Below are 27,287 nucleotides of genomic sequence, written 5' to 3' on the forward strand. Positions count from 1 at the left end.
TCTGCATATTTGTGAGCTTCACTGGAGAAATCTTCCATCAGATAAGAGAGATGATACACAGGTTACAAAGATGCCTGGAAAATATCCCAGGCATAGAACACCTCCAGTTCCAGAGACAGAGAGCTGCCTAATCCAGATCAGCCCACTTCAGAGTGGCTGGGCCACTTTCCCACTGCACAGGAGGCAATTTAGTCTCATTAGGCAGAGCCCAAGCTGAATATCCTGGGCACAAAAGCATTGGGAAAAGGCTCCCCACTGCTGTGCTTTTGTTTTCACAGGGCCAAACACCCACAAAGGGTTTTTAGACAGTAAAGACTGAATTTCATCGAATGCAAAACTTCTTAGCTTATATTTTCAGCATGCCTAAATCTAAATGTCTTTATATCAAAATCCTTCACTGTATGTTTGGGTTTTTTTTTCCTTTTCGGACCTGATCAGCCATTCACACAGTCTTATTCATCATCAAAGACAGTCTCCAGTAATACTCTACATTTCCTTTGATTTCTTTCACTCATTTCTTAAAGCAAGGTGACTGCTGACAAGCAATTGCATGCCAGTTTTAGTGCAACAAACATCCTTGATTTATACATCAAGGAAGCCCAGACCTCACTTGGCAACAGAAACAGCCCTCAATTAGGAAGAGATAAAACGAGGAAAGCTGATTTCTGTGGTACCATAACATCACCCACTTTCCTTTTCCCTTGCAAAATGTGCTCTACAAATGCACATTATAGAGCAGACAAAATGTATGTAGGAATGTGCAGGTACCCTAAAGCACATCACAACAGCAAGGTTTTACAGTGCATCCGATAGCCAGTTACACTGAGAATAACATCTTCAAAGGTGCTGAATGGGCCCTCAGGGTTGTGATCCAGGACACTGATTCCTGGTCCCCACAGGGCAGTTAAAAGTGTCTTCTGACATCTGAAGATTAAGAAATGGAGCATTACTTAGGAGCCAAGCTGTTACCTCAGTAACCCCTCCTGGCCAGCGTGAATTCTAGTCACATTAGGAGGAAATGGAATCGATATAATCCATTTGTTTATGTTGATGAATAAATGTGGGTTTATATACGTAATAGTAAATATTTGGTTATGTGTGCATATGTGCACATGCTCACTAGCTAAATTAAGGACATGCAGATGCTATAGTTCTAGAGATTTAGTTTGATATGTACATTTTGGATGCATCTGTTAAACTACAGTTATTCACAGCCTTGCAGGATGGAAAATTCAGTATCATAAAATTATATTAGCAATTTCCAAACTGGCATGATCACCTCTCTGTTAATTATAGTGTGATTCAAACCTTTTTTTTTACTTTCTTTCTTTTTTTTCTCCTGTCCTGTAAAATTGCCTGCTTAATATTCTGGTTCCCTTCTGGAAAGACAACAAATGGGGAACAAATTTTGCCTGCCTGTCGGGAGCCTTCCTTGGCTGTAAATGCAGCAAAATGGCACAAGGAAAGGGACCTCAGGCAATTGATGGGAATCAAAGGTTTGGTCAAGAGAAGGCAACACAGAACACTGAACTTGCTTTTCACAGCTCAGGAAGGAGCTGTGCTGGAGCATGTCTGGGGTGGCAGCTGAGCAGTGATTCATGGACTCACCTCCTTCCTTCCACCCTGTAGAAAACACAGTATCTGTGTACCAACCTTTCAGCTCCAGTAACACGAGTTACCATCATCCCTGCTTATCTCTCATGAAACTGCCCTCATGCTCCTTGAATTATATTAGGGCTTTGTTAGGTTAAGCACACTGGAGGTTTTGAGGTGTTCAGATAATAAGGGGTATATAAATGCAAATTAGACAGTAAATATAGGAGGAAGTTATGGAGGGTTTCACTGAGCATTATTTGCTAGATAAATTCTCTTCTCAGCGAACTGCAGTGGCTCTTCCCTCCAAGGAGAGGCTCTTTGCAGTGCTTAACAGGTACCTGCTTCTCAGAAAGGGCTCAAACAGATTTATCTCCTCACCCCAAAGATTAACACATCGTCAGTAGTGACAGATTGCAAAGCAGAGAGATGGATTGGCAGGAGAGAAGACAAGTGAAGCATCAAATGTCATCCTGCATTCATTATGTCTGTGGCTTCCCAATTAATGCAGAGAATCTCCTCTCTTAATGGAATCGTTACCTCTAGAGCTGCATAAACCATTCTGCCTAACACTGTTTATTTTTTCCCTCCTGTTCATTGTGAAACAAATGTTCCCTTTCTCCCCATCACATTCCTCTTCCATTTTTCTAATTGGAAATGACATTTTTAATTTGCCTTCATGTTTATTATTTCAGCATTCCTGCTTCCTGGGATTATCTGGATGCCTTTGCCTCCCCACCTGCCCCATCTGGTGTGGGGGATAGGGAAAGCTCCATCACTGAGAGCTTCTTGTACCAAAGTTGAGATTAACAGTGATAGTTTCACTGTTCCTCACTTTTTGTTGTGTTGATACAGTAATGAAACATTTTCTGTTCCTGCCCTGAGTTTTCTGCTATATTCTGCTGTATTCTGGTGGGCAGCTCTTGCTCGTGCAGACAAGATGTACTGACTGCTTGCTGCCCCAATTGCATAATTACTCTGTATCCACCATCCCTTGCCCAGCTGTAGAGTTGTGTAAGTACACTTACAGACTGATCAACACCCTCCAGTGATTTGAACTCCTGTGTTTTCCTTTGATTTTTATCTTTTCCTGAAGGGCACCCTCCCAACATTTTTATGTTCTTTCCACACGGAGTACAAAAGCTTCGTAAGGATCACCTTGGCTGTAATGCTGCTGTGTCAGTGCTCCCCCAGTCACCCCTCCCTCACCCATTTCAATCAGATTCACTCGCTGTTTGGTGTATCATAAAAAAATAATGTGACTTTCTAGCTCAGACAAATTGTTACATTTAGAGCTGATAACATGTTGTGAGAAAATACATTTTGTATTGGTTTGTTGGGTTCATTGTCTGCCTCGCTTACAGATGATGTTATTCATTGTGCAGAGGACACTGAGGAATGTTCTTTCTGTCCTGACTTGCTGATTGTTTTCCACCAAAAGCAGTGTTCTCCAATAACTTTTGTGGTGGCTTTTCAGGTCAAGGCTTCTGTTTCTCCCTCTGAGAGCTGGGCAGTTATTGTCTGGTGCACAGGCCTGTGACAAGATGCAATATTAATAACACAGCAGGGAAAATCAGAAGTGTATTATTCATGTCATGTGAAGAGTCACAGCTCGGCCTATGTTTTATATGAAAAGCTGCCTTCAGAGCAATAACTGATCCCACTCCATCTTTTGTCTTACCAGATTTACATTTTCCTGGGCAAGTATTTGGATAAGATGATCTCTACTATCCCATACTCTGTGCAACCCACTATTACTGCGATATGTGAACCACAAATTGCTCTTATTTAAGACCTTCATTTCCCTCTCAGGAGTTCCCTCTCAGCAGACACAGGATTCCACGATATTCCTCAGCTGGCCCTCTCAATCCTATCTTGCAGCTCTTGCTCTTCTTCCTGTCACTCACACTTGAGTCCTTCATCCATAAACCATAATTTTCCTGAGTGCCTGTGCAGTCCTGGCTTGTTAGTTACTACAAGGGTGGCTCTTGGGACACCAGCTCTCAGGGCAGCCTTCCCCCAGCATCCTGTCAGGCTTCCCATCCCAGCTCAGGAGACAAGGGAGCAATATCCAGCAGCAGTTCCACATTAAGTATTTCTTACTCATTTCACATCATAGCTTTTAGAAATGTTTTAAACACTTAGCAGCTTCTGTTGCAGTTATGGGGGTCCTTAATATGCAATTAGATGCAGAATTTTGGGGCATTCTTTGTCTCTCGAGCCTGTTAATTAGTAAAGAAAATTTCTAACCCATCTTTTAACTGCCTCTTTTAACTGCCTCTTAACCAACTTTTAACCCACAATTGTATCATGTCTCCCCTCATTCTTTTTTGCCCTGTGTGTTGCACTTCCCTCTTTGATTCAGAATACAATGTTGGAATTTACACAAAAATGTTGTCCTTCACCTCCCTGTGACTCCTTAATTCCACTGAAATTGCTTACTTGTTGTTGTTGGGTTTCAGTTTCTCTTATCCATCCGTAAAAACCTAGGACTCAATTCCCTGGAAGTGACACCTGGGGATTATTTCTGTGGAGTTATGTTCAGTTATGGCATTGATCCCTAGCAGTCCATTGCACATTGCAATGTTAATGCCTGGGATCAGCTTGTGGCCTGAATAGAAAGTAGTCCTTTTTGGGGGCTCACCACTGAGACAGAACGTGGTGGTTTCCCTCTCTCCTTTACCTGCTCTGTAGGCATTTCTTTTCCAATGCATTTTCCTTAAGGATTTTCTGTCCCTGGCCTGTCCTTCCTCAGGACACTCAGCCAGAGGCACCAGACCGCCCCAGTGCCTCAGTGAAGCTGCTCTGCCTCATTTGCAGAGCTCAGAGCAGCCTGAGCTTTCCCTGGATCTGAGCCCATCAGATGAAGCAGTTTCTCTTCTGAGCTGCCAGAAGTCAGGCTTTCCCAGTTTCCACTTTTTCCTTGTTCTTCCCCAATTTGTACTTTTTCACTGCCAAGCTCTCTTGGCAGCTCGAGGAGAAGTGCTGTTGAAACATCTCTGTTGTTACAGGCCCCATGGAGTGGTTTGGGTTTGCCTCTGTCATAATGCAGCAGCAGAAAAGTTTCAATCATTTTCAGGGTGTTCTTGATCCCTGCAGCTGGTGCTTCCTGCCTTGCAGGGACATCTGAACAGGCCACAGGGATTTCTCAAACAACAGTAACAGGGACGTGCCCACAGGAGAAGCAGTGTGAATGATGAAAAGCTGCTGGAACAAGGACACTGGATAAACAGCTCATAAATGGCAGCAATTTCTCCTGGCTTTTCTGTTTTTACATAGAATATTTGATGGGGGAAGTGTTAATTTTTTTTTTAATTAATATTTGGGGATAGACATTTTATCTTTTTTACTCTAAATCGCTGATCAAGCACAATTACTTTCAAACTGGTATCTGTCCTTTTAATACACTGAGCTTTCATATTTGTTGGTTTAGGCTACTATGCGTTAAAAACATCCAACATAACAAATCAATCTTTTAGAATAGTTGGGTATTTGGGCTTATTTAGACTGAAAATTTGATTTCTAACACCATAAACTAAAGAATATGGTGCATAATTCACCATGTAGGTCATTATGTGGTCAGAAGTGCTTCGTTTTCCTAATGAATCCATCCTAGCATAGAGACCTGTAGAGAATAGAGAAAATAAATAGAGAAAGGTAAAATTCTAAACTCAAACACCATCTTTGAAGTACTTCACTGAGTTATGCCCTTTTGCAAATGTTACCTATAATGACATCCAGATTCTCCATGAGGTGTTACTGTAGTGTTCTGGATGTTGAATATTCACCCTTTTTATAATTTGAAATTCATCTGTGTCATAAACAGCAGACAGCTGTGGGCTGTAATCATCCCATTCTGCATTTCTGAAAGGTTTTATTTCATTTAAGTTAGTGGCTGAAATCATGCCATCCTCTTTTTCTCTTTTTTTTTTTATTTGGTGGCATTCTTGGGGCACTGATAGACATCATCAGTGTCATTACTGAAAATGGCTGTTACTTAACCTGTGTTTTTGTGCCAGGGTTTCCTTCAGCTTCCTTTCTTGAAAAAAAGTCTGTTGCAACCTCAGAGACAGAGTTTTGGTATAAAGATAACATTTCACTGCCTGGTGGGGTTTTTGGGTCTCAGTCTCGCACTTACATGGAAGGGTGGAGTGTTCTGCAGCTCATTTGTTAAAATTAAATGCTGCTGCTAACTGGCAGTGCAGGAGTATTGCCATCCAGGGAATACTTCACCCTTTTCAACTTTTCCTGCTTTTGTGTGGATTTGTGCAAATGTGATGAGTGCCAACTGAAGGACTGGTCAAGTGGGATGCTCTAATTGCATTTCCTCAGACTTTGCATTTCCAAGACTTTCATCTTTCCACATTGCTGCACTGTTTAATTCACTTGAATTAAATGATGAGTCCTAAAGTGAATTTTTATTAATTAAAGGGGCCATGAAATAATGGCACTGAAGAACACTCCAAGGGCAGTAGGTGCAGGACTGGAGGTAAGGCTCATCTGCTCTGAATTTAGATACCTACAAGAAACTTGGGCAGGTCTCAAGTCCTTCAAGGGAGGGAAATGGTGCTGGGAAGCACTCAAATAACCCATTTTTGTGCCAGCTCTGTGAGAAGACCAACACAGAACTCACAGAGATTCCAGCAGGACCTATGGCACACATTTTGATTAAAAATTAGACTGAGGGTGAGGGTTTTAAATGGTGTCAGCAGAACTGACCTGAACTTCTCTAATGAAAGAGACAGGCATTACATTTCTGAAGCAAAGGATGAATTGAGATTAACTCTTCTGACGGGTGTGAAGCTTTCTTGGTGCACGTGAAAACAAATATGGGATACACTCCAAATTGCTGCACCTAATTTTTGTCTGTGAGATGGGTCTCTTTAGGAGAATAATTCTTGTGGTTTAGATTAGCTGTCAAAGAAGATTCTTAAATGGCTCTTTACAACAAAAAAAGTTATTTATCTTGGTTTTTTTTCTCTAAATGAATACAGTAACACTAGATTGCAGTAATTGCAAGCTTTTCAACAAACCCCACAAGGCTCTCAGCCTCCCCTTCTAAATGGCCACCTAGCTCAGGTTTAGGCTATTCCACAGTAGCTTCAATTACCCCAGACTGGTGAATCTAAAGATTAAGTCAGATTTCTGAGTGGCACTGCGTGCCTTCAAATCAGAAGGAGTAGTAGTGAGTTCTGCTGCATTCATTGCAGATGCACATAGATCTTTATACACATATTTAATAACAAAAAGCAAGGAAAAATCGTGAAAGTTCAGACTAAATGTTTTACATTTGTATTTCATTAATTTGGGAATGTTTTTTTTTAAAAACTAAAAATAAAAGAGAAATTTAGGCTGTAATGATGATAAATTATAAGCCATCCCTCTTTTAAAGAGTGAAATTTGACATTCTAGTAATCACTCATCTGCAGAAACAATAAGTGAATTTTACCTTGCGTACCATCAGCTGAAATTACTTTATTTTATGAGACTTATTATGAGAAGAATGATTCCATTTGCACAAAAGGCTCTTGGGTATATTGAGGTGTTTCCTGACAGACAGACAAAGGTTTATGCTTCAGATGTGTGTTTATTTGTTCACATCTGAGCTTTACTGATGGCCATTTCTATTGCATTGCTTTAGCATGGAACAGCTCTGTGTTTTTGATCTCTACTAAGATTTTAAATCTAAAATTTGAAGAGTAACTAAGTAGGGGATGGTAGGTTTTATTGTCAGTCATTGTCAAGAAGAAAGGCAGGTTGTATTTTGTCTGTGGTTTTGGTTGTGAAAGCAAGTTAAAGCTAGGTATAAATTCAAATTTTGCTTTTGAATGCTGTAAGAACAAGGTTGAATTTGTGTTGCTCGTTGTCTGCTTCACCTATAAAGTGGATGATGAAGGTTTTACTCGAGGAAAAAAAAGCAACTTAGAAAAACTTCAACTGCCTTTGCTGCTAATCCATGGAAAATTGGGCGGCATCACTTTACCAGCAAAGCAAAGAGAAGGGCTGGGATGTGGAAGTATAAAATGGCACATGGACTGGAAACTTGCTCCCACTCCTCAGAGTTTCAGTTTCCAAGCAGAACAGGTCCATCCCTGGGAAGAGCTGTCCTGCAGCCTGCATGGTACATTGGACAGCGCTGGGACCTGCCGTGGGTCCCTCCCCGCGGGTCCCTCCCCGCTGGCCCCGTGGCTGTGCAAAGACCCAAATCCAGGCCATTCTCCTTGGCTTGTGGAGAGAAACATTCCCTGCTTCCCTGAGCAGAGCTGTGCAGGGTGATCCATCACCCCAGCTCACGGCTGATGGGAAATGACAAGGTGTGAGAGGGGAGGGAAGTGTTCTGTGATTACAGGTGAAACCTGCCTGGCGCTGGTGCTTATAGGGACACAGTCACAGCGCTGTCAGTTCCCTGGGAATAGCAGAGAGACAAAGCAAGAGGAATCTTAAAGTAGTGCTTATGACTTAAAAGTATCACACGGTACACAGGCCATGTTTTTTAGTTCTATAACCATCACAGAGAGGAAAAACTCCTCTTGTTGATCTTCCCACTTGCCTTCATCCTTCACTATCCTATGGTTTTTAAGGATTTTTTGCAGCCTCACTAAACGATACTTTTCCCAGGCACATGCTTCCAGACACTGGGTTTGATTGTGTCCTTGTCCTCAGCCATTTCCAAATTGGGAACTGTTTGAAATTCCTGCTACTCAGCTGTGGGACTTTGGGCACTTTTTTCCCCCCTTTTGGCTTACTCTTCACTATAACCCTAAAAGTACATCCAAACTTGTGGTCAGGGGAGCAGCACTGAGCAGAGCTGGCGTCAGGCATGACAGCTCCAGAGCAGTTGTTGCTGGAGTCAGGAATCTGGGAAGAGCTGTTTATCTCCAGTGTGATTAACAGGGTGATGCCATGGACTGCATGCCCAAGCAAACGTTTTGGATACTATAAATTTTTTTGCCCCTGTGACTTAATTTAGACATTCCATGTGGCACTTCAAAATAAAGAATTCCCTAGAGCACCATTATGGAAACAGAGTTTCTCTTGGCCTTTGCCCAGTGTTACACCAAGGGATCACTTTTAAGGACATCTATTGTAGCTATTGCCTAGAAAAAGCAGTTCAGCCGTAATAGGTTGGTTGTGTACGCTTTCAGCAAACCTTTAAATATTTATACTTTCTAATTTATGGTGTGTGCTCCTTTCCTTAAATAAAGAGCTATCCTGAATATTATCCATCTAACTCTTTCAAAAACACAAACTAGAGCACTAACCCAAACAAGACTCTTCAATTGTATTGCTATTCTTAGTTTACCCCAGTTCCATACTATTGAAGAGATTTTTTCCCTTTTGTGATTGTTCAGCACAGGCGAAGAAGTTGCAAACTCCTGTTTGAAGGATCTAAAGAGCATGCAAGGATGAGTTTTACTAAATTTATCTCTTTTCTTTAGAAGACAGACTTGCCCCCCAAAAGACCTTTTTGTTCAAAGTATTGTTAACGTAACGGTAGCAGCTTGTGTTTTCTATGAAAGATAATTAATTCTTAAGTTGAACCAAAGAGAAAATAAACATCCATGGACTTGACAGCAGAAGGATCAGGGGGTGTAACTTCTAACGAAGCATCTCTGTTTACTTTGTTCTCATTTAAGGAGGCTCTCTTCAATTATGTTTGTTTTTTGTGGCATCTTGCTTATAAACTGCAGGCTGTACCAAGAGCAAACAACTTCCCAGCACAGCACAGTGTCACAAGCACCTTTGGCCCCTTTCCCACACAACAGCAAATCAAACAGACACTTTGCCCCCTCCCCAGACTTCAAAGTCAAAAAACAACCAGACCCAGCAGAGGAGGGGGATGTTCTCTGCTAAGCAGCCCAGGAGAGCCTCTTTGATTCACTCAGAGTGCTGTCAGGGCTGGGATGTGTTTGTGATGCCACCACTCAGCCCTAATGGACACAAGGCACTGGGCATTTTAATCCAGTAAAGTGTTATGTATCCCGTATTATGGTGTCCAACAACTAGAAAAGCAATACTGTGTGCTTGCAATAGGGCTGTTCCTGCAGCAAGGTCAGGTCATCTCTGGTTCTCATCAGAGTCTCTGTCTCTGCAAAGCTGTGGGAGCTTCGCTGTGGGCTGAGGGCAAGAAGGGACCTTAAATTTGTAACGGGGTTACTGCCCCAAACCAGGCTCCAGATGTGCATTTGGTGCCTGTAAGTGACAACATTCGGTACAAAAAGGTTTATGGGGAACAGGAGCTGTGGAATCAGGTCCACCAGATGGGACATAGTGATGGAGTTTATACCTGTGCCATGAGGATCAGCTGTTCCCAGAGCCTGAGGCTGATGTACTGCTCAGGACAAAGACACTTGTGTCTGGTATGATACAGTACTCCTAATATTATATTAAACTTCACACAAATACTTAGTAAGTGTGTTTAGAACAAGCTATTGTTCTGTGGATAGTAAAAGCTCCAATTTACGCATGAAGATTTGGCTTAAAATCTATGTTTGAGCTTCCTTTGATTTAAAAGGAAGAAGGGATTTCTCTGATTTTTCTTTTTAAAACGTGGTGCTTGGTATTTTTTCCAGAACTGTTGTGCTTTCCTCAATAATGACATAAGCACTTTTTTTTGCTACTTCCTTTGGATTATTTTGTCTCTCCAAACTTAATTTATGGCAAAGGAACAGAACTTAAAAATATATCACTTGCCAATGTAGATCTTTTCTGTAAAGCATAAAAGAGAAAGTAACAGATAGAAACTCGTGAGCTTCTTTTTTCTGTTTGTTTGTTTTGATTGTAAAATATTTCTGTTTTCTGTTCCATCCACAACTGGAATATCCTTTCTAGTCATCTTCCCAGTCCTGGGAACTTATTGGTGAAGATAGCACCATGGCTGGCACAGAGATAATGCAGTGATATATCCTGAGTGTAGCCCTGCAAGTCTTTATTCAGTAATAGAATATTTGGTTTTTTTTTTTTTAGTCAGTGTCCTGCCAGTTATTTTCACTTACTCTGCTACCTATAATCACCTCATTAGCAGTGCCTACACTATGATACAACTGCTTCTCCCTGTGTTTGGCTTTTCCTTCTCATTTTCCCCCAAATAAATAGTATTAATATGTGATGGGACCATTTCCAACCAGGATCTGTCACCTCCTCCTCAGTGTAAAATATGTCAGACTTGTTTCTCTGCAGGCTTTTTGGGTTCTGTTTTCTCATGGCCGGAAGGATTTGTGTTTTAACAAGCATTCTGTTTTCATTTAGGAGAGTTACTGTGTTGTGTGTGCCCAGATTCACACACCACTGAACTCTCTGAGAGTCTGGTGGTGAACTTTCACAAGAGGAGCTGCTGAGCACTTGAGACTTTTAGCAGTTCCACTTCATTTATTGGTGCCAAGCCCTTGAAAAATCTGTCAAAAGCTGAAGAGATTCAAAATGGGATTGGAGACACCTTCAGAAATTAAATGTTTTCTGCACTGAAGTTCTTGTTGATTGATACTTTGACAGGAACTAAAACTTTGCTTAAACTCAAACTGCAGGACTTAGGCCAGGGTTCAAGTACTAGAGATCAGGACCAGGAAGGGTGCTCGAAGGTGGGAATAGTTTTATGTCTCTCTGCTCTAGAACTCTTTTTCCTTTGGACAGCATCTGGTGCCAGCCAAGGGCAGAGGCAGGGTGCAGGTCTCAGTCAGCCGTGGGTCTGAGCCAGCCTGGCAGTCGTGGCACTCCTTAAAGCCCTTAGCAATTTGGGGAATCTGGCCTACAATGACCAGATGTCACTTCCATTATTCTCACATACCTTCACACTGGAGTTAATTATTGCAGAAGTTCTGTAGTCCTGCTGATCCTGTAAATATATATGTGACTTTGAGCACGGACAGAGAGCTTCCCCATGACTTTCCACGGATTTGATTAGGAACCCTGCGTGAATTTTGTCTGTATCGTGTCTTTATTCTCCTTCTCTAGAGCAGACACGTTACTGCCATCACTATTTCTTTATGTGGTGCCAGCATGAGAGTGTCTGGCTCTTCATTAGCTGTCCATATGTAAAACAACAACTTGTAATTACTTTTGAGAGTGCCTTTAGGAAATAAGGAAGTGACACTTACACATTCACAGGCCCTGTTTCAGAAGAAGTCGGAGGCATCACGCGACTGCCCTGCTGGAGCAGATGTATCTGGGATGCAAAATGTACATGCCACATGTGGGCCAACTATGAAACAAAATTAAAATTTTAATCAAAGTCTCCGTGCATTTCCCAAGTATTAGGCAGCAGATTGTTGGGAGTGTAAGTAGGTCACACGTTGTGTTGAGCGATTGTGCTTTGTCCTTTGCCATCTGGCAACATGAATCAACGTCAGCTGGATGCAAATAGAACTCTGCAAAGGTGACCTTGGCAACAGGAGCGGCCCGCTGAGCCGGGACTGCAGGAGGCTCACCTGCAGTCACAGCAATCCTGGCAGGGGGAACCCAAAAGGAAGGGGGGCTTGGTTCTAGGAGCTCTTATGGGCACTGCTGGCAGTTTGGGAGTCGGCTGTTTGTCAGTGGAGCCCATGGAGTTCCAAGTCATGGATTGCTTTAATCTCTCCGTGGATACTCACATTTCAGTGAATGGCCAACAATCCACTGGAGTTCAGAGCAGGTGTAAATGAGACGGAAGATGCCAAAAAAACCCTGGTCATTATGGTCAATTATTCCTAGAAAGAGAGATTCCAGATATATATTACCCTAGGATATGTTTTTGAGGAAACCTAGCTTTTGAAGCACTCTGCTTTTAGAAGTCTCTGAAGCTTAACCCAGCAAACAGAAGATATTTGTAGCTCGGTTGAAATGACACTGTCAAGACAAATTCAGCTGTGAGTTTTAAATGTGTGCGTCTGAAAAAAAATCAGTAGACCATTCCAAAAAGGAAAATGATGTATGATAAAACTTCCTTGTGGTGCTTCCAACTCAAACCAGTACCACCTTTTTGTGTATTGAAAGCTTTGCTTGGTTAATTTGCATTTGGTGCCTTACTTTAGGTGTCGGTGTTTGAAATCTTTGGCTTAAGCATCTTTCAGAGCAAATTATCTGCATGACAGAATTAGAATCCAGTTCTGATGGTTCCCAGTCCTGTTTTGAAACCACCAATCCCAGAAAGGAGGTTTGTGGTCTACTCAAGTTTTCCTAGTTGACTGCATTAACAATGAAGTCAGAGTTTCCCCTGTATGGAAAACAAGAAAGGGGAAAGGCAGATTTATGGATTCCCAGGTTCCATGCTATCTGCAAAATGGATTTAACACATGCCAAACCTACAGCAGAGAGGTTCCCTCATACCTTGTCCTGGACAGAAGCAGCATTTTTCCTCTGACACGAGGAAATGCTGTGGAGCATGGAAGCCATCAGGCTTCCTCAGCTGCCTTCCCAAGCTGTGACTCACGCGGTTAAAAACACCACTACAAAATCAGAATACAATGCTGCTGTCTGCACACACACTAATTTAAAATGTGTGGGGACTAATTGTCTTCAAAATCCAGAGGCATTTGGTTTCTCCAGTTACAGCCAGGCCCTACTGGAGTTTACAGCTTCTTTTGTTACCATTGTTATTATTATTATCATTATTATTTCTGAAAGCATTTTATGGGAACATAGAAACTACTCGTCTTGCACAGCAAATATGTCAAAGAACATTTATCTGTTTCTCCAGTATTAAAGCAGGGAAAAGTGCTGCTTAAAAGTGTGCTTGAAGCTGTTGTAAGACAGTCAGGATGTGAGCAGGAGGTAGCCAGGTGTTTATACCTGCTAAATATATGGGAAATATATTCCCATGTATTTTCAATATATGAGAAAAAATGGTATTTTAGTACTGAAACTGCTAAGAAGTACATTCATCTAAATTACTGTGTCTCAGAGAAAGCTTGCAATAACTCACTGCATATGTCCACAAAATATGGGGCAAGTAGAACATCTAATTTTGCTTTAAGCTTATTTTATTTTTTATTTTACATAAGTATTATAAATTGATCTGTGACTCCAGGCTGCCTTGGGTATATCTAGATTTGTGATCAGTGCACAGTGTAAGTTATTTTTAGATGTGAAATGCTCTTGCATCCACAAAGAGCGTGGTTATTCACTGCCATAAATGCGCTGGGGAAATAAGTAATTTCAGGGCTTTAAAGTGGTTTGCAACCATCTTCTTTGACTGTATTGGATTTAAATATTTTCCCAGTTCTCGTGAACTATTCAGTGGGGTGAGTCTGTTTCTAATTGATCACCAAGTCAGACATGACAATGTCGTCTGTAGGTTCCAATTCCTGTGTCTGGTTTAACTTCAAAGACAGAGTTTAAAAGCCTTACACAAACTTCCTTAAGGGGATTCAAGACAAAATCGTGGTGCCTCCTGAAACTGTGAAATCTTTCTAAAGTTCTCAGTCGGAATGGCAGAGGTTTGAATCAGTGCAGCAGCAGGCATTTCCTGGGATATTGCTGAATTCTTGCACTAATTCATGAAGTTGGATCATGGCGGAGACTCTTGTTACAGATTCATATTCAGAGCAGAGCTCCAAACTCATTAAAGCCCATGGTCTGAAGTGCAAGCTTCCATGTGAGTGTTTGCTCACAGCACGGTCTAACAGGCACCAAAGGGAGCAGCAATTCCCTAAGAATGTTACAGACTGTGGAGCAAATGTCATTGTTTCCAAAGCAGGCAGGAAAGGAATGCCAGACAACATCTGTAACACCTGGAGAATGGAAGATGGGCAACATTTCTGATCAGGCTTGTGTAGGCGTATTCTGTCATTTCCCAGAACCTATTCATTTTGGGGGGCTTAGATAATGCTATTTACAAACCAATTGAGTCTAACTTTTACTTTTAATTAAGAAAGTTAATTGGAAAATGTCCTTAGAAATTAGGTTTCTCCCTTGACACGCTGTAAATAAATAAGTTATGTTGCCAAACAAGATGAAGATAAACAAAGGGCTGTTTCAAGCCTGCAGAAAACAGGAGCAGCTTAGTTCTCTGAACAACAAAACTACATTTCATCATCTAAATATCAACACATTAATATTTATATTTATCATTATTAATTTGATTGCATTCTTTTAATAAGAAATGCAGATAGAATAAGTGTTCCTGCAAATATTTGCTTGCATTCATATCACTTCCCATTATTTCTGCATGTTGTCAGTGGCTTGTGCTGCTCAGCAGCTCAGAACTGACCCCAGCTGAGGCAGCTCCCCAGAGCCTGGGGAAAGTTGTCATTAAACAGCTTCAGACTTCCAGCCCTCTCCAGCAGGGCTCAAGTTTGCCCCAGGGAGAGGGAACTGCCCCCTGTCACTTCACAATTCCCTTTTTGACAGTATCAGCACTGCTGGCTTTATCAGCTTGCCAGGCAGGTTGAACTACAGGAATAAATGAGACTGAAGGGAACCAAAATGTTGCTTTTTGGTCAGAAGTGACCAACAATCTGTGGGTTCTGGTTCTTTGATCCTCAGAGAATGTGTCCCAAGTGAGCTGGGTCCAACACCCACCTCAGCTTTCTGCCCTTCCTTCCCCTGCAGTGAGATAAGTAACCCCAGCTTTCTTCCTTATTTGTGGTCCTGCCTGTAAATGTAAATTCCACTTGGCAGCAGATTACATTCATGCACTTAATTAATTCAAGCTACAGCAGCTAACAAGCAGATGCAGAATTTGGTCAGCCATGCCTGCAAGAATGGTATCATCTTGGGGAGAGAAAACGAGGATTGCTAAGGATGCTGTCTGCTTTTGAAGTGAAGTCTGCCATCTGTAAAAAGCTGGGCCCTGAGTCAGTTGGAAATAAAAGAGCATTTCAGCCTCCTTATATTTTTCCAGGTATTAGTAGGACTCCATCTCTTCAAGAAATGATAATGTTCATGAATTTGCAGCAGCTCAGTGCAGGAACAGAGACCCTAAAACCCTCACCTGGTTCTGCAGGGGCCTCTCACAAACAGTCCCTGCCCGGTTGCTTCTTAAGCACAGGTTTCAGCCAAAAGAATTATGTAAACATTTGAGCAGGAATTAGACACTTGTACAGTGAAAGACAACTTGAAGTACTTCTCACTTATTAAATGTAGTGAATAGATATTCAGCACAATTATTTCATTAATTATACACCTTTTCTATTTTTTGCAATGTTATTACTATCACCAAGTACTGTTTAAAAAAAAATAATCTAACTAAGAAATGAATAAGAGAGAGACTGGGAAAGCTGTTTGAGTAAGTATTCTTGGGGTGTCAAAGAAAATGCTAGTAACAGAGTTGGACACTAATATCTGCTTTTGAATGTTACTTCCAGTTCCAGAATGATCTTTGGCATCTTTCAAAAAATGGGAAAACAAAGGATAACATTAACAAAAGTTCATGTTATTTTTCACAGTAGTTAATGGTTGGAGTTTAAAACTGTGCACATGTGCAGTGCTCAGGCAGCTAACTTACCTGGGGGCATGAAGTAAAACTTTAAAGGAGGTGGATCTCTGTCTCATTGAGGTTTTGCTGGATTTGGTGTCAATAATGAAGCATTTGTTGGCACCTGGTTTGCCAAAGCTCTGGAGAGATGCCTGTCCTGAGGTCTGCGGGGTTTCTTCCTAGGCTTTAACTTTCTTTGTCCATTTTGACATGTCCTAAACTCAGACTTCTGGGTGGAAATGCAATCCAGACTGCTGTGAGTGATTAAATCCCCCAAGATGAGCCTGAGCAGATTTTAGGCTCATGGAGTGGGAATGAGGCAAAGATTTTTGGAGGAAAAACAAAGAAAGGTTGATTTATTAATAAGCATTTTCTTGCTGTAAGTGCATCTTCTGTCAGTTTATGTGGATTAGGGAGACAGGGATGGCACAGCCCTTCTCCGTGCCCTCTGGAAGTTTGGTATCATGATGGAGCCCAGCAGGTGCTGCTTTCCTGGGAACTGTGCAGTTCAGGCAGTCTCAGATCTCAGGGACATGAATGCTCTGGAGCAATGTACTGAAAGCATGGGGTGGAATCATCCTTAATTCAGGACCACTCCAGTATTCCCATTTTTCATAGCTGTTCCCAAGCTTGTGTGCTTTCCTGGCTGAACTGTGTTCCAGAAAAGAAAGAATTGCCCTCTATCTGCCCAGCACAATCAGTTGAAAACAGTTTTGTATGGGCCTGACAAGAGAAGTGTGGGTGGATAAGGTTAAGCCCAGATGCCACCTGCAGATATCCCCTTGGCACACAGCTGGAGTATTATTCTCTCCAAGGCCGGAAAGGGCTGGAATTGAGGCAGAAAGGCTGGGTGGTCCCCAAATTTAATGTGCCAAGGGAGAGTTCAGTCTGTGTGCTCTTGGTACCTCAGGATGCAGATAAAAGCACAGCTGAGCCATTCTGCACTTCATAATGTTGAGAAGACAAATCTCAGCCATTGTCTCCTGGTTTCCCTCCTCACCTGACCTCCCTCTGGCTGATTTGTCATTCCTGAGAGCAGTTGTTCTTATAAACCTTGGAATAAGGTGGTAAATCTAGATCTAGTGCCCCAGCTGAGTCAATAGCACACTGGGCTGGAGCTAATTTTTCAGGCTTATATGCTGTTTGGAACAGGAAATCCGTGATTTTAATTAGCAATAAATAGGAAATAGTCTGCTGCGAATTGATCTTAAACAGGTACTGCTGTACTAAATTAGTTCAAAATAAGCAGGATTTTCCATTCAGCAAATTGATATTAAGACATCTCGGGTTTATTAGCAGCAGCTACATTATCTGTCTGAGGCTAACTTTGGTTTCAGAAAGGAACGAAGCTGAAAATCTGTTCTTAGACACAAACAAATGAGCTTGTCATAGAGTACAGAGCATCAGGACAGAAGGGATTTCCCCCATGTAGTCATTTGAAGAACTAATTGTCATATGAATTCTGTCTTACCAAGTAAATGAAACTAATAACAATTTGTCAAAAAAAATCCCAACATTTTTTGCTTGTGTAATTCACAGTCACTTAATATTTAATGAAATTTTGGGAGATGGCATTTTCTTGATGTGTTTGCACAGAAGATCCTTTCATCTGACACTTCATTAGGGAAAGGATTTGGATTTTGAATGTTCTTAGGAAATATATCTCCTTTTACTGTAAACTGTGCAATCTGCTATATTTAATACAGAGAAAGCCCTAAAATTGCCTAAGCTATCAGGCTTGTCTGTAAGACAAGACCATGCTATTGCTTTCAGAGTCTAATAGTATTAAAATTTGAACCAGTAACTTGTATTTCATGCAGTTTTGCAGATAGGACAGTTGAGAGGTTGGTAGTGAAATGGGTTGGGGAAAGTTGCAAAGGAAATCAGTTTGTGGGATAAGACAACTAAACTATTTCATTTGTACGAGGTGCTGAATCAGTGAGATGTCCATTCTCAGCCTGATGCTTATCTCAGTTGCTCTGGCATTTGTTCATAATCTTTTCAGAGATGTTACTGGAATCACTTTGAATAGGTACTGATGTAATATAGAATGATATTTTGGGATAGGATGAGAATTTTCTTTAATTTGCAGTCTTCCAGTTTTGAGTGTCATTTCCAGAAAGGCAATTTCTGAGACAAGGAGCTACTGGAGAGGGTCCAGTAGAGGCGACAAAGATGATGAGGGGTCTGTTTTGAGGAGAGACTGGGCCTGTTTAGTCTGGAGAAAAGAGAACTGAAAGGACATCATATGAATCCACATAAATATCTCAAGGAGGAGCCAAGGGAGGTGCCAGACACTTTTCAGTGGTGCCCAGTGACAGGAAGTCATGGCCTTAGAGGAGTGATGGCCTTAGACTGAAACACAAGAAGCTTCACCTCGATGTGAGGAAGAACTTCTTTACATTGAGGGTGGCAGAGCACTGGAACAGCTGCCCAGGGAGGCTGTGGAGTTTCCCTCTCTGGAGACACCCCAAACCCACCTGGATGCGTTCCTGTGTCACCTGCTCCAGGTGCCCCTGCCTTGGAAGGGGTGTGGGACTGGATGATCTCCAGAGGTCTCTTCTAACTCGAGCTATTCTGTGATTCTGTCTCACCATCAAGATCAGAAGACCAGGTTCTTTACATCCCCTGAAGATAATTTAATTTCACAATCTGTGTTACCACTTTACATTTTAAAGCACTGAAATGCAGTGGAACATGTGCTGAACTGGGGCGATGAATAAGTTTCACTGGAAAACTTTCAGGCTTTCCTCCCTGTGACCTGTTTACTCTGAGGACACAGGGAAGGGGGAGCATGGCAGGACACTGCTGCAGGCTGTGTTCTTGCAGAAATAACTGGGTTAGCTCATGCTTAGCTCAGGCATCAGACAAGCAGCTCCAGCTTTGGGTACTGGGTACCTTATTTTAAACTGATGCACTGTATGGACAGAAGGCTGGGTTTGAGGTGGAGCTGAGTTGATCTCTCTTTATTTTATGGTTCACCTCAGAGGCCAGAGGTCCTCCCTGGTCCCTCCTATGTTTTTGTACATATACATATATAAATGTCTCATTCAAATGCTGAGTGAGAATTTGGCACTGCTTACCATGAAATATTGAGAGCCTTCACCTGTATCAAAGGAATATTGGAATGCGTGCTCTAGACATTCCGAGGCTTTACGAGGGGAGAAGTGTCCTCAGTAATGCAGATTCCTGCAGGAAGTCTGGGACAGCTGAGTGCTGTCCTGTGATGCAGCAGGTTTGGCACTCGAGCTTTACAGTAACAGGGCCATTATAGGACAACTAAAAGGTTTCGTTGCCATTTAAGTGAGCAGTCAGTAGTTCCTAAAGCTCTTGGGGCCGTGTCCCCATGGCCAGGGAAAGAACTTTGCTTATTTTAGTGCTTACTGAATTATAACAAAAAATGTTTCTGCCTAGTGAAAATACAAAATGCTTCTGTGTTGCCTTTCTTTCTTTAGCCTGCTCCCAGTGGTAACCTAAGTCCCTTTGATTCCTTCATTCCCTTTAGCTGACCAGATTGGAAGGCCTGCTTTCAAAACTGCCCTAAAATAATCCCTTGCCAACCTGAGGTACTGGATTAGCTGTAGAAATATTGGCTCCCCTTGTGTTCTTTCAATTTTTAAAGTAATTTTTACTCCTTTGATGAGTAGCTGATTGACAGGGGTTGCTGAGCTACATCTCAGACAAAGGCAATGTGCCGAATGCAATGGGGAGCAAACTTGTAATATGCTCTGACTGGTATCAACAGCAAAATTCAGACTGACTTCAGTGGAGTAAACCTGTGTCCTGAATGAGTAAACCTTTGAGACTTTCAATTCATGTCCTCCAATGAGACTTCCACAAAAATCTGGTGGCCTCATAACCACAGGGCATTAACTCTTCCTGCTGGACCAGAGGAACATGAACTCTGGGTAAGAATCCCAGACTGGACTTTTTGTGTCTAACATTCATTGTATTAATGGAAATACATTTCTGAGAAATAAACTCCATTCTCTTGATCTCTGTCTAGCTTACAAGTTAGTAAATGCTACACTACATATGGTAAAGGTGATAAATAAAATTCTCGTACGAGAATTTATGTACAGACATAATTTCAGTGATGCTCTGCTTGGACCTTGTATTGAGGTTTGGGAGTTTTGTTTTGAGCTGAAAGATGCATATTCTGGCTTAATCTTCTGGCATTTATGAAGCTGCTGTATAATAGTTGATTTTTTTTAAAAGGTTGTATCTAAAGTAATCCATAGGAAGCAGGAGTGGGAATGTTCTTTGCCCAGGATGAGAAACAGGAGTGTATCTGAAGACTGTTCTTGCTGCAGTTGGACTGTGTGTATGTGACTTAAGGGTGGAATTGCACAGGGATGGGTTCCACACATCTGTGGAACCAGTGTTGCTGTTAAACCAGTGATTTTCATTGACATGCAGTAGAATTAATCTGAATAATTTTTTTTACTGGTTCACTGACTAAGATCAAAGCCAGGACCAAGCTCTTCCTCCTGCATTTTTTCCTGTGCCTACAACACAGTCAGTCTTGGATCAATGGATCAGCAAACCTAGATCTGTGCTGTCTCTGTGATAGGGATGTGAAGGATCTTTTCTGGTCCAGGGAAGATGAGACTATAACTGGATTTCACAGCTTGCAAAATATGAATACAAGCTGCTGCCTTAAATGTTTTGCACTGTTTCTGTGTTGCCATGAGGTAGATTTTGTCCTAAGTGTCTGTAGATGACACCCATGGGAAAGCACATCCCCTGCCCCTGGCTTTTCTGTTTTCTTGGTCTGGCAATTCATCTTCTCTTAGTAGATACCTAGAGAAAAAGAGCATAAAGCACATCTGGCACATTCTGTTGAAGATGAACTCCACAACATACAACACAGCTGGAAACAAAGTTTGAAAAGAAGTCATGGCTTAGGAATTTAGGCCAGGGCTGCTTCCATAAAGAGCAAGAAAGTTTTGCTTGGTCCATTGGAGAGAATGTGCTGTTTTCCAGAGGGCCTGGGCTTTCCCCCAGTTTAGTGGCCAGTGAGCACTGCCTGCTTCTCCTTCAGCTGGCCAGAGTGTCAGAAGAGTTGCCCTCAGAGAAGAGGAATCCTTTAGTTAGCTGGACCCTTGGTGAGAGCAATACAGTACAGAAAAAGGAGAAGGCACTAGGCAGGAATGCTTCATTTCTAAAAATCATAACTCACTTTGATTGCACCATTGCTTAAAACTTTTCCATTTCCCCTCAAACTATTCTTACAAATCTTCCTGCTCTCTCTAGCGTGGTGGCTTTGTGCTGCTGTGGTCTCAGAAAACCCTGTGTGTGTCTGCCAAAGGCAGAGCCAGCAGCAGCACCACGTGTGAGTTGCTGAACAGCTGAGAGGTGTGTGAATTATTGAGGGAACTGAACGATGTGCTGTGAGGCAGCTCCTGTGGATAAGCACTATTGCCTTTTTCTTGTCCCTGATACACATTTCTTCATTGTGGTTTTAAAGGTGCAGAATGGATAATTGTGAAGAGCAGTCATGTTAACAAGAGTTGATTAGAGGTGTTAGAGCAGCACGATTTATTGTGGTGATTGACAAGATTCTATGCCCCATTTCTGTGTGCCAGCAAGAAGAGAAATCCTGACTAATTATGCTGTAGTTCTTTATAGGAATGGCACAATAACTGAGAACACAACACAGCTTTTTATGACAGCTTAGAAACCAGAAATACGAAGTGCAGCTTTTTTGGTGGCCCTTTGCACAAGTGAGGACATGTCCAGGACTATCAGATAAACCAGACTATATTCAACTTCAATATTTTAAAAGTTTAAACTTTTACTGGATTGATTTCTGGACTTTCTGGCGTCTCCAGAAAGCTTCTGGGAAACCAGCATTAGGTAGACAGTGACTATGAACAGCAGATAGTGTTTTAACACTCCTCCCTGCCATCAGTGTTCTACAGTCTGGTTTCTGTGTGTGTCTTCCCTAAAATGTTGTCTCAGCACCAATAAAAGCAACAGATACTTGGCTGCTTTATGATTTGCAAACGTGTATGTATTTTCTGTGTTTTATTATCTCTGTGTTAAGAGATTTCACAAAGAGCTGCTTAATGCAATGTCTGTACAAACAGAAAGATTCTGCTCACACTGGAATCAAGTTGCTCAGGCATTTTCAAAACCATGCAATTCCAGCAAGTACAGTCATGACCATCAGAATAGAAAAGAGCTTGAAATTCAGTGTTTGTTTTAATCCCTGTGTTTCTCTCTGACTTTCTCTTTCTGATGCTGCAAGGCCATGCCTGGAGCTCCCAAACTAGTGAGCACCCGTGTGGGAAATACCTGACAGATGTCTGCTGCACTGCCACCATTTGGATCGGGAGCATCCCAGTGGTGCAAGTGCACAGACTGTGTTGTTAAAAGCTCAATAAAAAATACAGGTTTTGAGTGGTGCACACCCTACTTGCAGCTAAGTGGTTGTATCTGGTAACCCTAATTTCCTCTGCCTGTGGGATTCATGCTACCCAGATATCTCTGTTATTTTCCGTGGACTGTGTTTTGATAAATAATCAAGGAGAAAACCCTCAGTTTGGTTAAGTAGAGGGGAGTTTGTTACCATTTTTGAATGTTGCTTTTGTTGAAATGTTTACTTATTTCTGATGTTCATCCTGCAGGTAGGTAAAGTCTGGATACTGGCAAATGTGTGTCTCCTTTGCACACCTAAATCCCGGTGTGTGAGCACTACACGCCTCACACAAAGTACACACACCTCTTCCCAAACCAAAACGTGTCCTTTAGCAGGGAGGCTGGCTAAAAATGGTGCCAAAAGAAAGGAGAAGTATTCATGTTGCACAAACTGAGGAATCTAGCAAGAGGATGCTTAGTAGTGTTTTCCAAGACTGGTTTTAAGGGAATTTTTAATCAAATCTTAACCGGCTTTCAGTAGTTACAAACCTCACTGAAGTAACTACCCCAACATCTCCGGCAACAAAATGTTTGTGTGCTGCAAGCTTATATTTAATTTTGTAAAAATTGCCAATTTTCTGTGAGTTGCTTTATCTGATTTGTCAGTCAGTGGGAGCACAGAAGCAGTGAAGTACATAGATCAGAGGGACAGAAAAATGAAGTTCATCAGGAGGAGTGATAAGGAACTATGCAAAACAAAGTAGCTTTCTTAATTCACTTTACATTTCACCTTCTTGCTACTACCTTTTTGTCTGCTACAAACCTTCACCCTCTGCTTCCTCAGCTAATATTTTAGGTTCATTTTGCATGTCAAGATGGTGCAAGCTGCCACAGCCAGTGGCACCCATTCCCTGAGCCCCATGTGTATCTCCTAACACCATTTGTGACAGTGTTAATGCTGTAGCTTTACAGCCCACTGCTGCCAAGGTGAGAAAGAGAGAAAATAAATAAAATTCTTCAAGGAGAAAATAAATAAAGTTCATTTCATTCATTTGCTGCAATGCAACATAAGAAGGTGGCATAGGTTCCCTTACACAGCATTTCAATCAAATCCAGCCAGTTGTTAGCTAATGATATTTTCTGCCTGCATTGTGACTCAATTAGAAGGCCTTTATGAATCTGCATGAAAGTAAAATGAGGACACAGTGCTCAGACATATTGTTCTGCTTCTTCACCCATTACCAAGGAAGTGACTCAGTAATTGTATTCAGTTGAAGAAAATGCTTTGAGGAAATGTTTTGTAACAAATATTAAAAGTGCTACCTCACTTTCTAAGCTATTTCATCTTTACATATTAAATGAGAAGCTTTATTTTGTGTTATTGTCTGTTTCTATTTCTTTTTAAAGGTTTCCATTTTCCGTTTCATTTGTAACAAACCTGACACCTAAGACAAAGCACAGATTGCCTCAGTGAGCTCACATGCAATTATTCCATGGCTGGCTGTCACCTGCGTGTCACCTGCGTGTCACCTGCGTGTCACCTGCGTGTGACAGGGGATGCCACTGCAGCTTTGGCTCCTGGACAATGCAGATACAATACTGTCCAGAATACATGATAAAGTATAAAGTAGATTATGTGGGAAGTGTCAAGATTTTGGTGGCACCAACCCTGTCATGACAGAACTGTGATTTAACTTCTGCAAACAGAACCAAGTTCAGCAATAGACTCATGCGATTGCTACCGTATGGAGCAGTAAATCACTTAATGCTGAAATAACACTGATTTTAGAGTAAGACAAAACAGTTGCCACACTAATTTAACACAACAGAGAAGGAAACATGCTGCAGCCACTTGAAAATGGCAGGGCAGTGATGTTTAAGGACTGCACTTAGCAACAACCAAAAAGTCACCCATTTTTTTCGCTTCCAGGCTATAATTTCATAGCCATCTTCTAGTAACTGCAAAAACTAAGGAACAAACTTAGGTCTTTTTGGTTGCTGCTGGATTACCTTCAGGACTTCTCTGCTCCAGACCCTAGACCTCTCCAAGAGAGAGAATTTGAGTTCAGGGTGCTCAGAGTGGTGCATGATGCTGTCCCAGTGAGTCGGGGACAGCACGTCAGGGGCTTCGGGCCAGTCTGACAATCCTGGAGCACGTCAGGGGCTTCAGGACAGTCTGACAATCCTGCTGCTCCTTGAACTGCCAAACACAAGTTTTAGCTCCAGAGATAAACAGCAGCTTGGGACGAAGGCGAGAGAAGAGTGGTAACACCTCCAGGAGCAGCGTGTCCCTCACATTTCCTGCTCAGGTACTCGTGCAAGACTGACTCCAAGGGAATAGGCTGGAGCAGCACCACTCCTGTAAGCACTTGGGGATGTCCTTGGAGGCTTTCCATCCAAACTGCCCCAAGTTCATGACATTAGGCATGATTTCAGTCTAAGGCCAGAGGTATCTCTTCCAGCTCATACTTCAGGTGGCATGGCTGATGCTCATTTCTTCCTTCAGACACGCTTCCTTCCCTTTCCCAGAAAAAAGGTGACTTTTCTTGCAACCTGCGTAAGCTGCCACTTCAACTAAAGCTGGATCTCCTTGTAACACAGTTGAAATATTGTCCTCTTGTAGCATGGAGTGACAGGTTGTGATAAATAGACTGTTTCTCTGACTAACATGTACCTAGTCAAATATTAATGAGCCGGCACATAGAAGCATGAAGTAATCTTTTGTTTTTCATTAAGTGCATAGATTAAAGAGATGTTGCTTTACTGTAATGCACAGAATTATGTCATTTCAGCTTAGAGTAATTGTTAATCACCTCAAATTGAAATGATCCTTGGTTTTGTTTTAAAGAGCATAGAAGAACAAGAAGTAGAGGAAAAACAGAAGTAGAAATGGAATGTGAGACTATAGTGAAAGTGAGTGAAAAATTCCCCTTTTTATCTAGTAATGCTGATGTTGTTTTCATTTTACATGTCAAAACCAAGTCAGGATCATCTACAATTTACTGCCTGGTGGTTTTTCTGAAATCCTTGAGCTATTCTAGCCCGGATTATTACCTGCTAGCTGCATAACATGAGCTGCCACTGACCATTACATCCCTTCAATACCGCGAAAGCAATTTGTGCCTCTTCGGATCATACCCCACCCCATTGTCTCCCTGCCTGTTTTACTTACTGCTGCTTCTGCCCCACCTCAGTGCAGCCATCAGGGGCTGTGTGTAACAGCATGATTGTCCCAGCTTTCTTTCCACAGCCCTCTGGGTCATCGGGATATCCTCTGTTCTCTGCTCACAGTAGCTGCAGTACTCTCAGATCAGAACACCAGGCACTATGAAATTTCTCACTGAAGTGGTAAAGAAGATTGATTAATGTGGGGGTAGGAATTGAGAGCATCTGAATGTAGAAGTGGGAGGTGGGGAAAGGTGTTGAAGGTAGGAATTCTGGGTACCTCTGAAGATTAAGCTTACCAAGTAGATAAATCAGGGTTTTGTCATCTGGGACACCAGAGTACGGGATAAAGAAGGGATTAACCAGGGCATCACAGCAGAAGGAAGAATTGGGGTACAAAGAGAAAGAATTGATGAATGTGGATCAGTAAAACAGGATTAGTGAAGCCTAAAGGGGAAGATTTAAAGGTAAGAGAGTGAGTTTTTCAGGGAGGAGGAAGAGAACAGAAGACAACTGGGGAAAGGCAGGCAAAGCCTAGAAGAAAGATGAAAGTAGAATAAAGTAAGGGAGTTTTTTTCATTGCTTTATGGAAGGGCTAATGATGACAAAATGGTGATGGAATGGTACTGTTTCAGGTGTGTCTGCTATCAGGAGACACGATTATGTACAAGTAAACTTCTGTATCCTCCTGCAAACACAGCCATACCAGAAGGTCTTGGGCTTTCACTGTCGAGGGGTAGCAATAAGCCACACACCTTTGTCACTAAATCAGGGAATCCTGCTTGCTTTGTATTTTTATTTACTATTTCACCTTCTACTCCTTTCTTCTGGATTGCATCGATTTGCTTTGCGTGTTTGGGGAGAGAACCACCACGGTCCTAAGTGAGGGCTGTATTTGTTCTCTTAGCCTGTCTGGGGTGGTTGTTTGGTTTTTTAAATACTTATCATGTCCTTTTCCATGGACATGCACTGGCAAGGAAGAAGGAACCACCTCTGGGTGTTTGATCAGTGCCTTGCACAGTACAGATTGACTTCTATGCTTTGCAGAAAGGCAAAGTTTGATTTATGAAGTGACTATAACTTGGTTTGTCAGGGGTTTTTTGCTGTGAATCACCTGCCTCTGCTCACACAGACCCCAACATATTCCTCTCGTATCGATTCACATCATTACGTGCTTACAGTTTATTTAAAGGTTTTTGCTGTTGCATAGTAAGTGAACATTTTTTTCAAATGCTTGTTAAAAATAACACAACTGCAAATATTGTTTAATTCTCTTATTGTGGCAGGGTTAGAGATTAAAACTGAGGTGGGGCCTTGATTTCATGAGTGCTGTTTTCCTCTTGGACACAGCAAGGGAATTAAATGTGTGTTTCCTGAGCACAGTGGTTGTGACAAAAGAAAGCAGAGCCCATAATGAATATGTTGGCACCTCCACAGTATTCAAAGGAGTGACTTACTGAAGATGGCAAGATTAAACTGGCAATTGCACACTAGGGGACTGGGATTTCTTTGTTGTTTGTGTATAAGTGACAGGAGAATATCGATTTCTGTTCCTGAGGGATGTGCTGTCTTCCTTTCCTGAAAAGCAGGAGGATGGGAATAGAGATGAGCTGCCTTGAAACTCACTGAACATTAGAAAAAACAAAAAAACCCTTGTTTTAACTCTGTTCTTGTCATACATCACTTACATTTTAAATAATAAATATGAGGCCAACCTCGTATCACCTGCCTGGGTCAAGTTAGGATATCTTGGGAGGATGCTGGGAACCTTGGCAAA

The 27,287-nt window shown here is 41.9% G+C and overlaps 1 protein-coding gene across 6 annotated transcripts in view; it reads left to right on the plus strand.

The window, feature by feature from the left end:
• Positions 1–27,287, plus strand: part of PLCB1 (phospholipase C beta 1) — a 382,634-nt gene that overhangs the window by 336,302 nt on the left and 19,045 nt on the right. The window contains exon 32 of one of the 6 annotated variants that reach the window (XM_069008958.1): positions 2,289–2,374. The exons of 4 other annotated variants lie outside the window; for them this stretch is intronic. In XM_069008958.1, coding sequence (XP_068865059.1) covers positions 2,289–2,357 — 69 coding nt within the window. In that variant the 3' untranslated portion in view covers positions 2,358–2,374. Of the gene's footprint in view, positions 1–2,288; positions 2,375–25,193; positions 25,259–27,287 lie in introns of those variants that run through there. One more of the 6 variants, XM_069008959.1, reaches the window with a different exon arrangement.

Source organism: Aphelocoma coerulescens, chromosome 3 (genome assembly GCF_041296385.1).
Source record: "Aphelocoma coerulescens isolate FSJ_1873_10779 chromosome 3, UR_Acoe_1.0, whole genome shotgun sequence".
NCBI classification, from domain to species: Eukaryota; Metazoa; Chordata; class Aves; order Passeriformes; family Corvidae; genus Aphelocoma; species Aphelocoma coerulescens.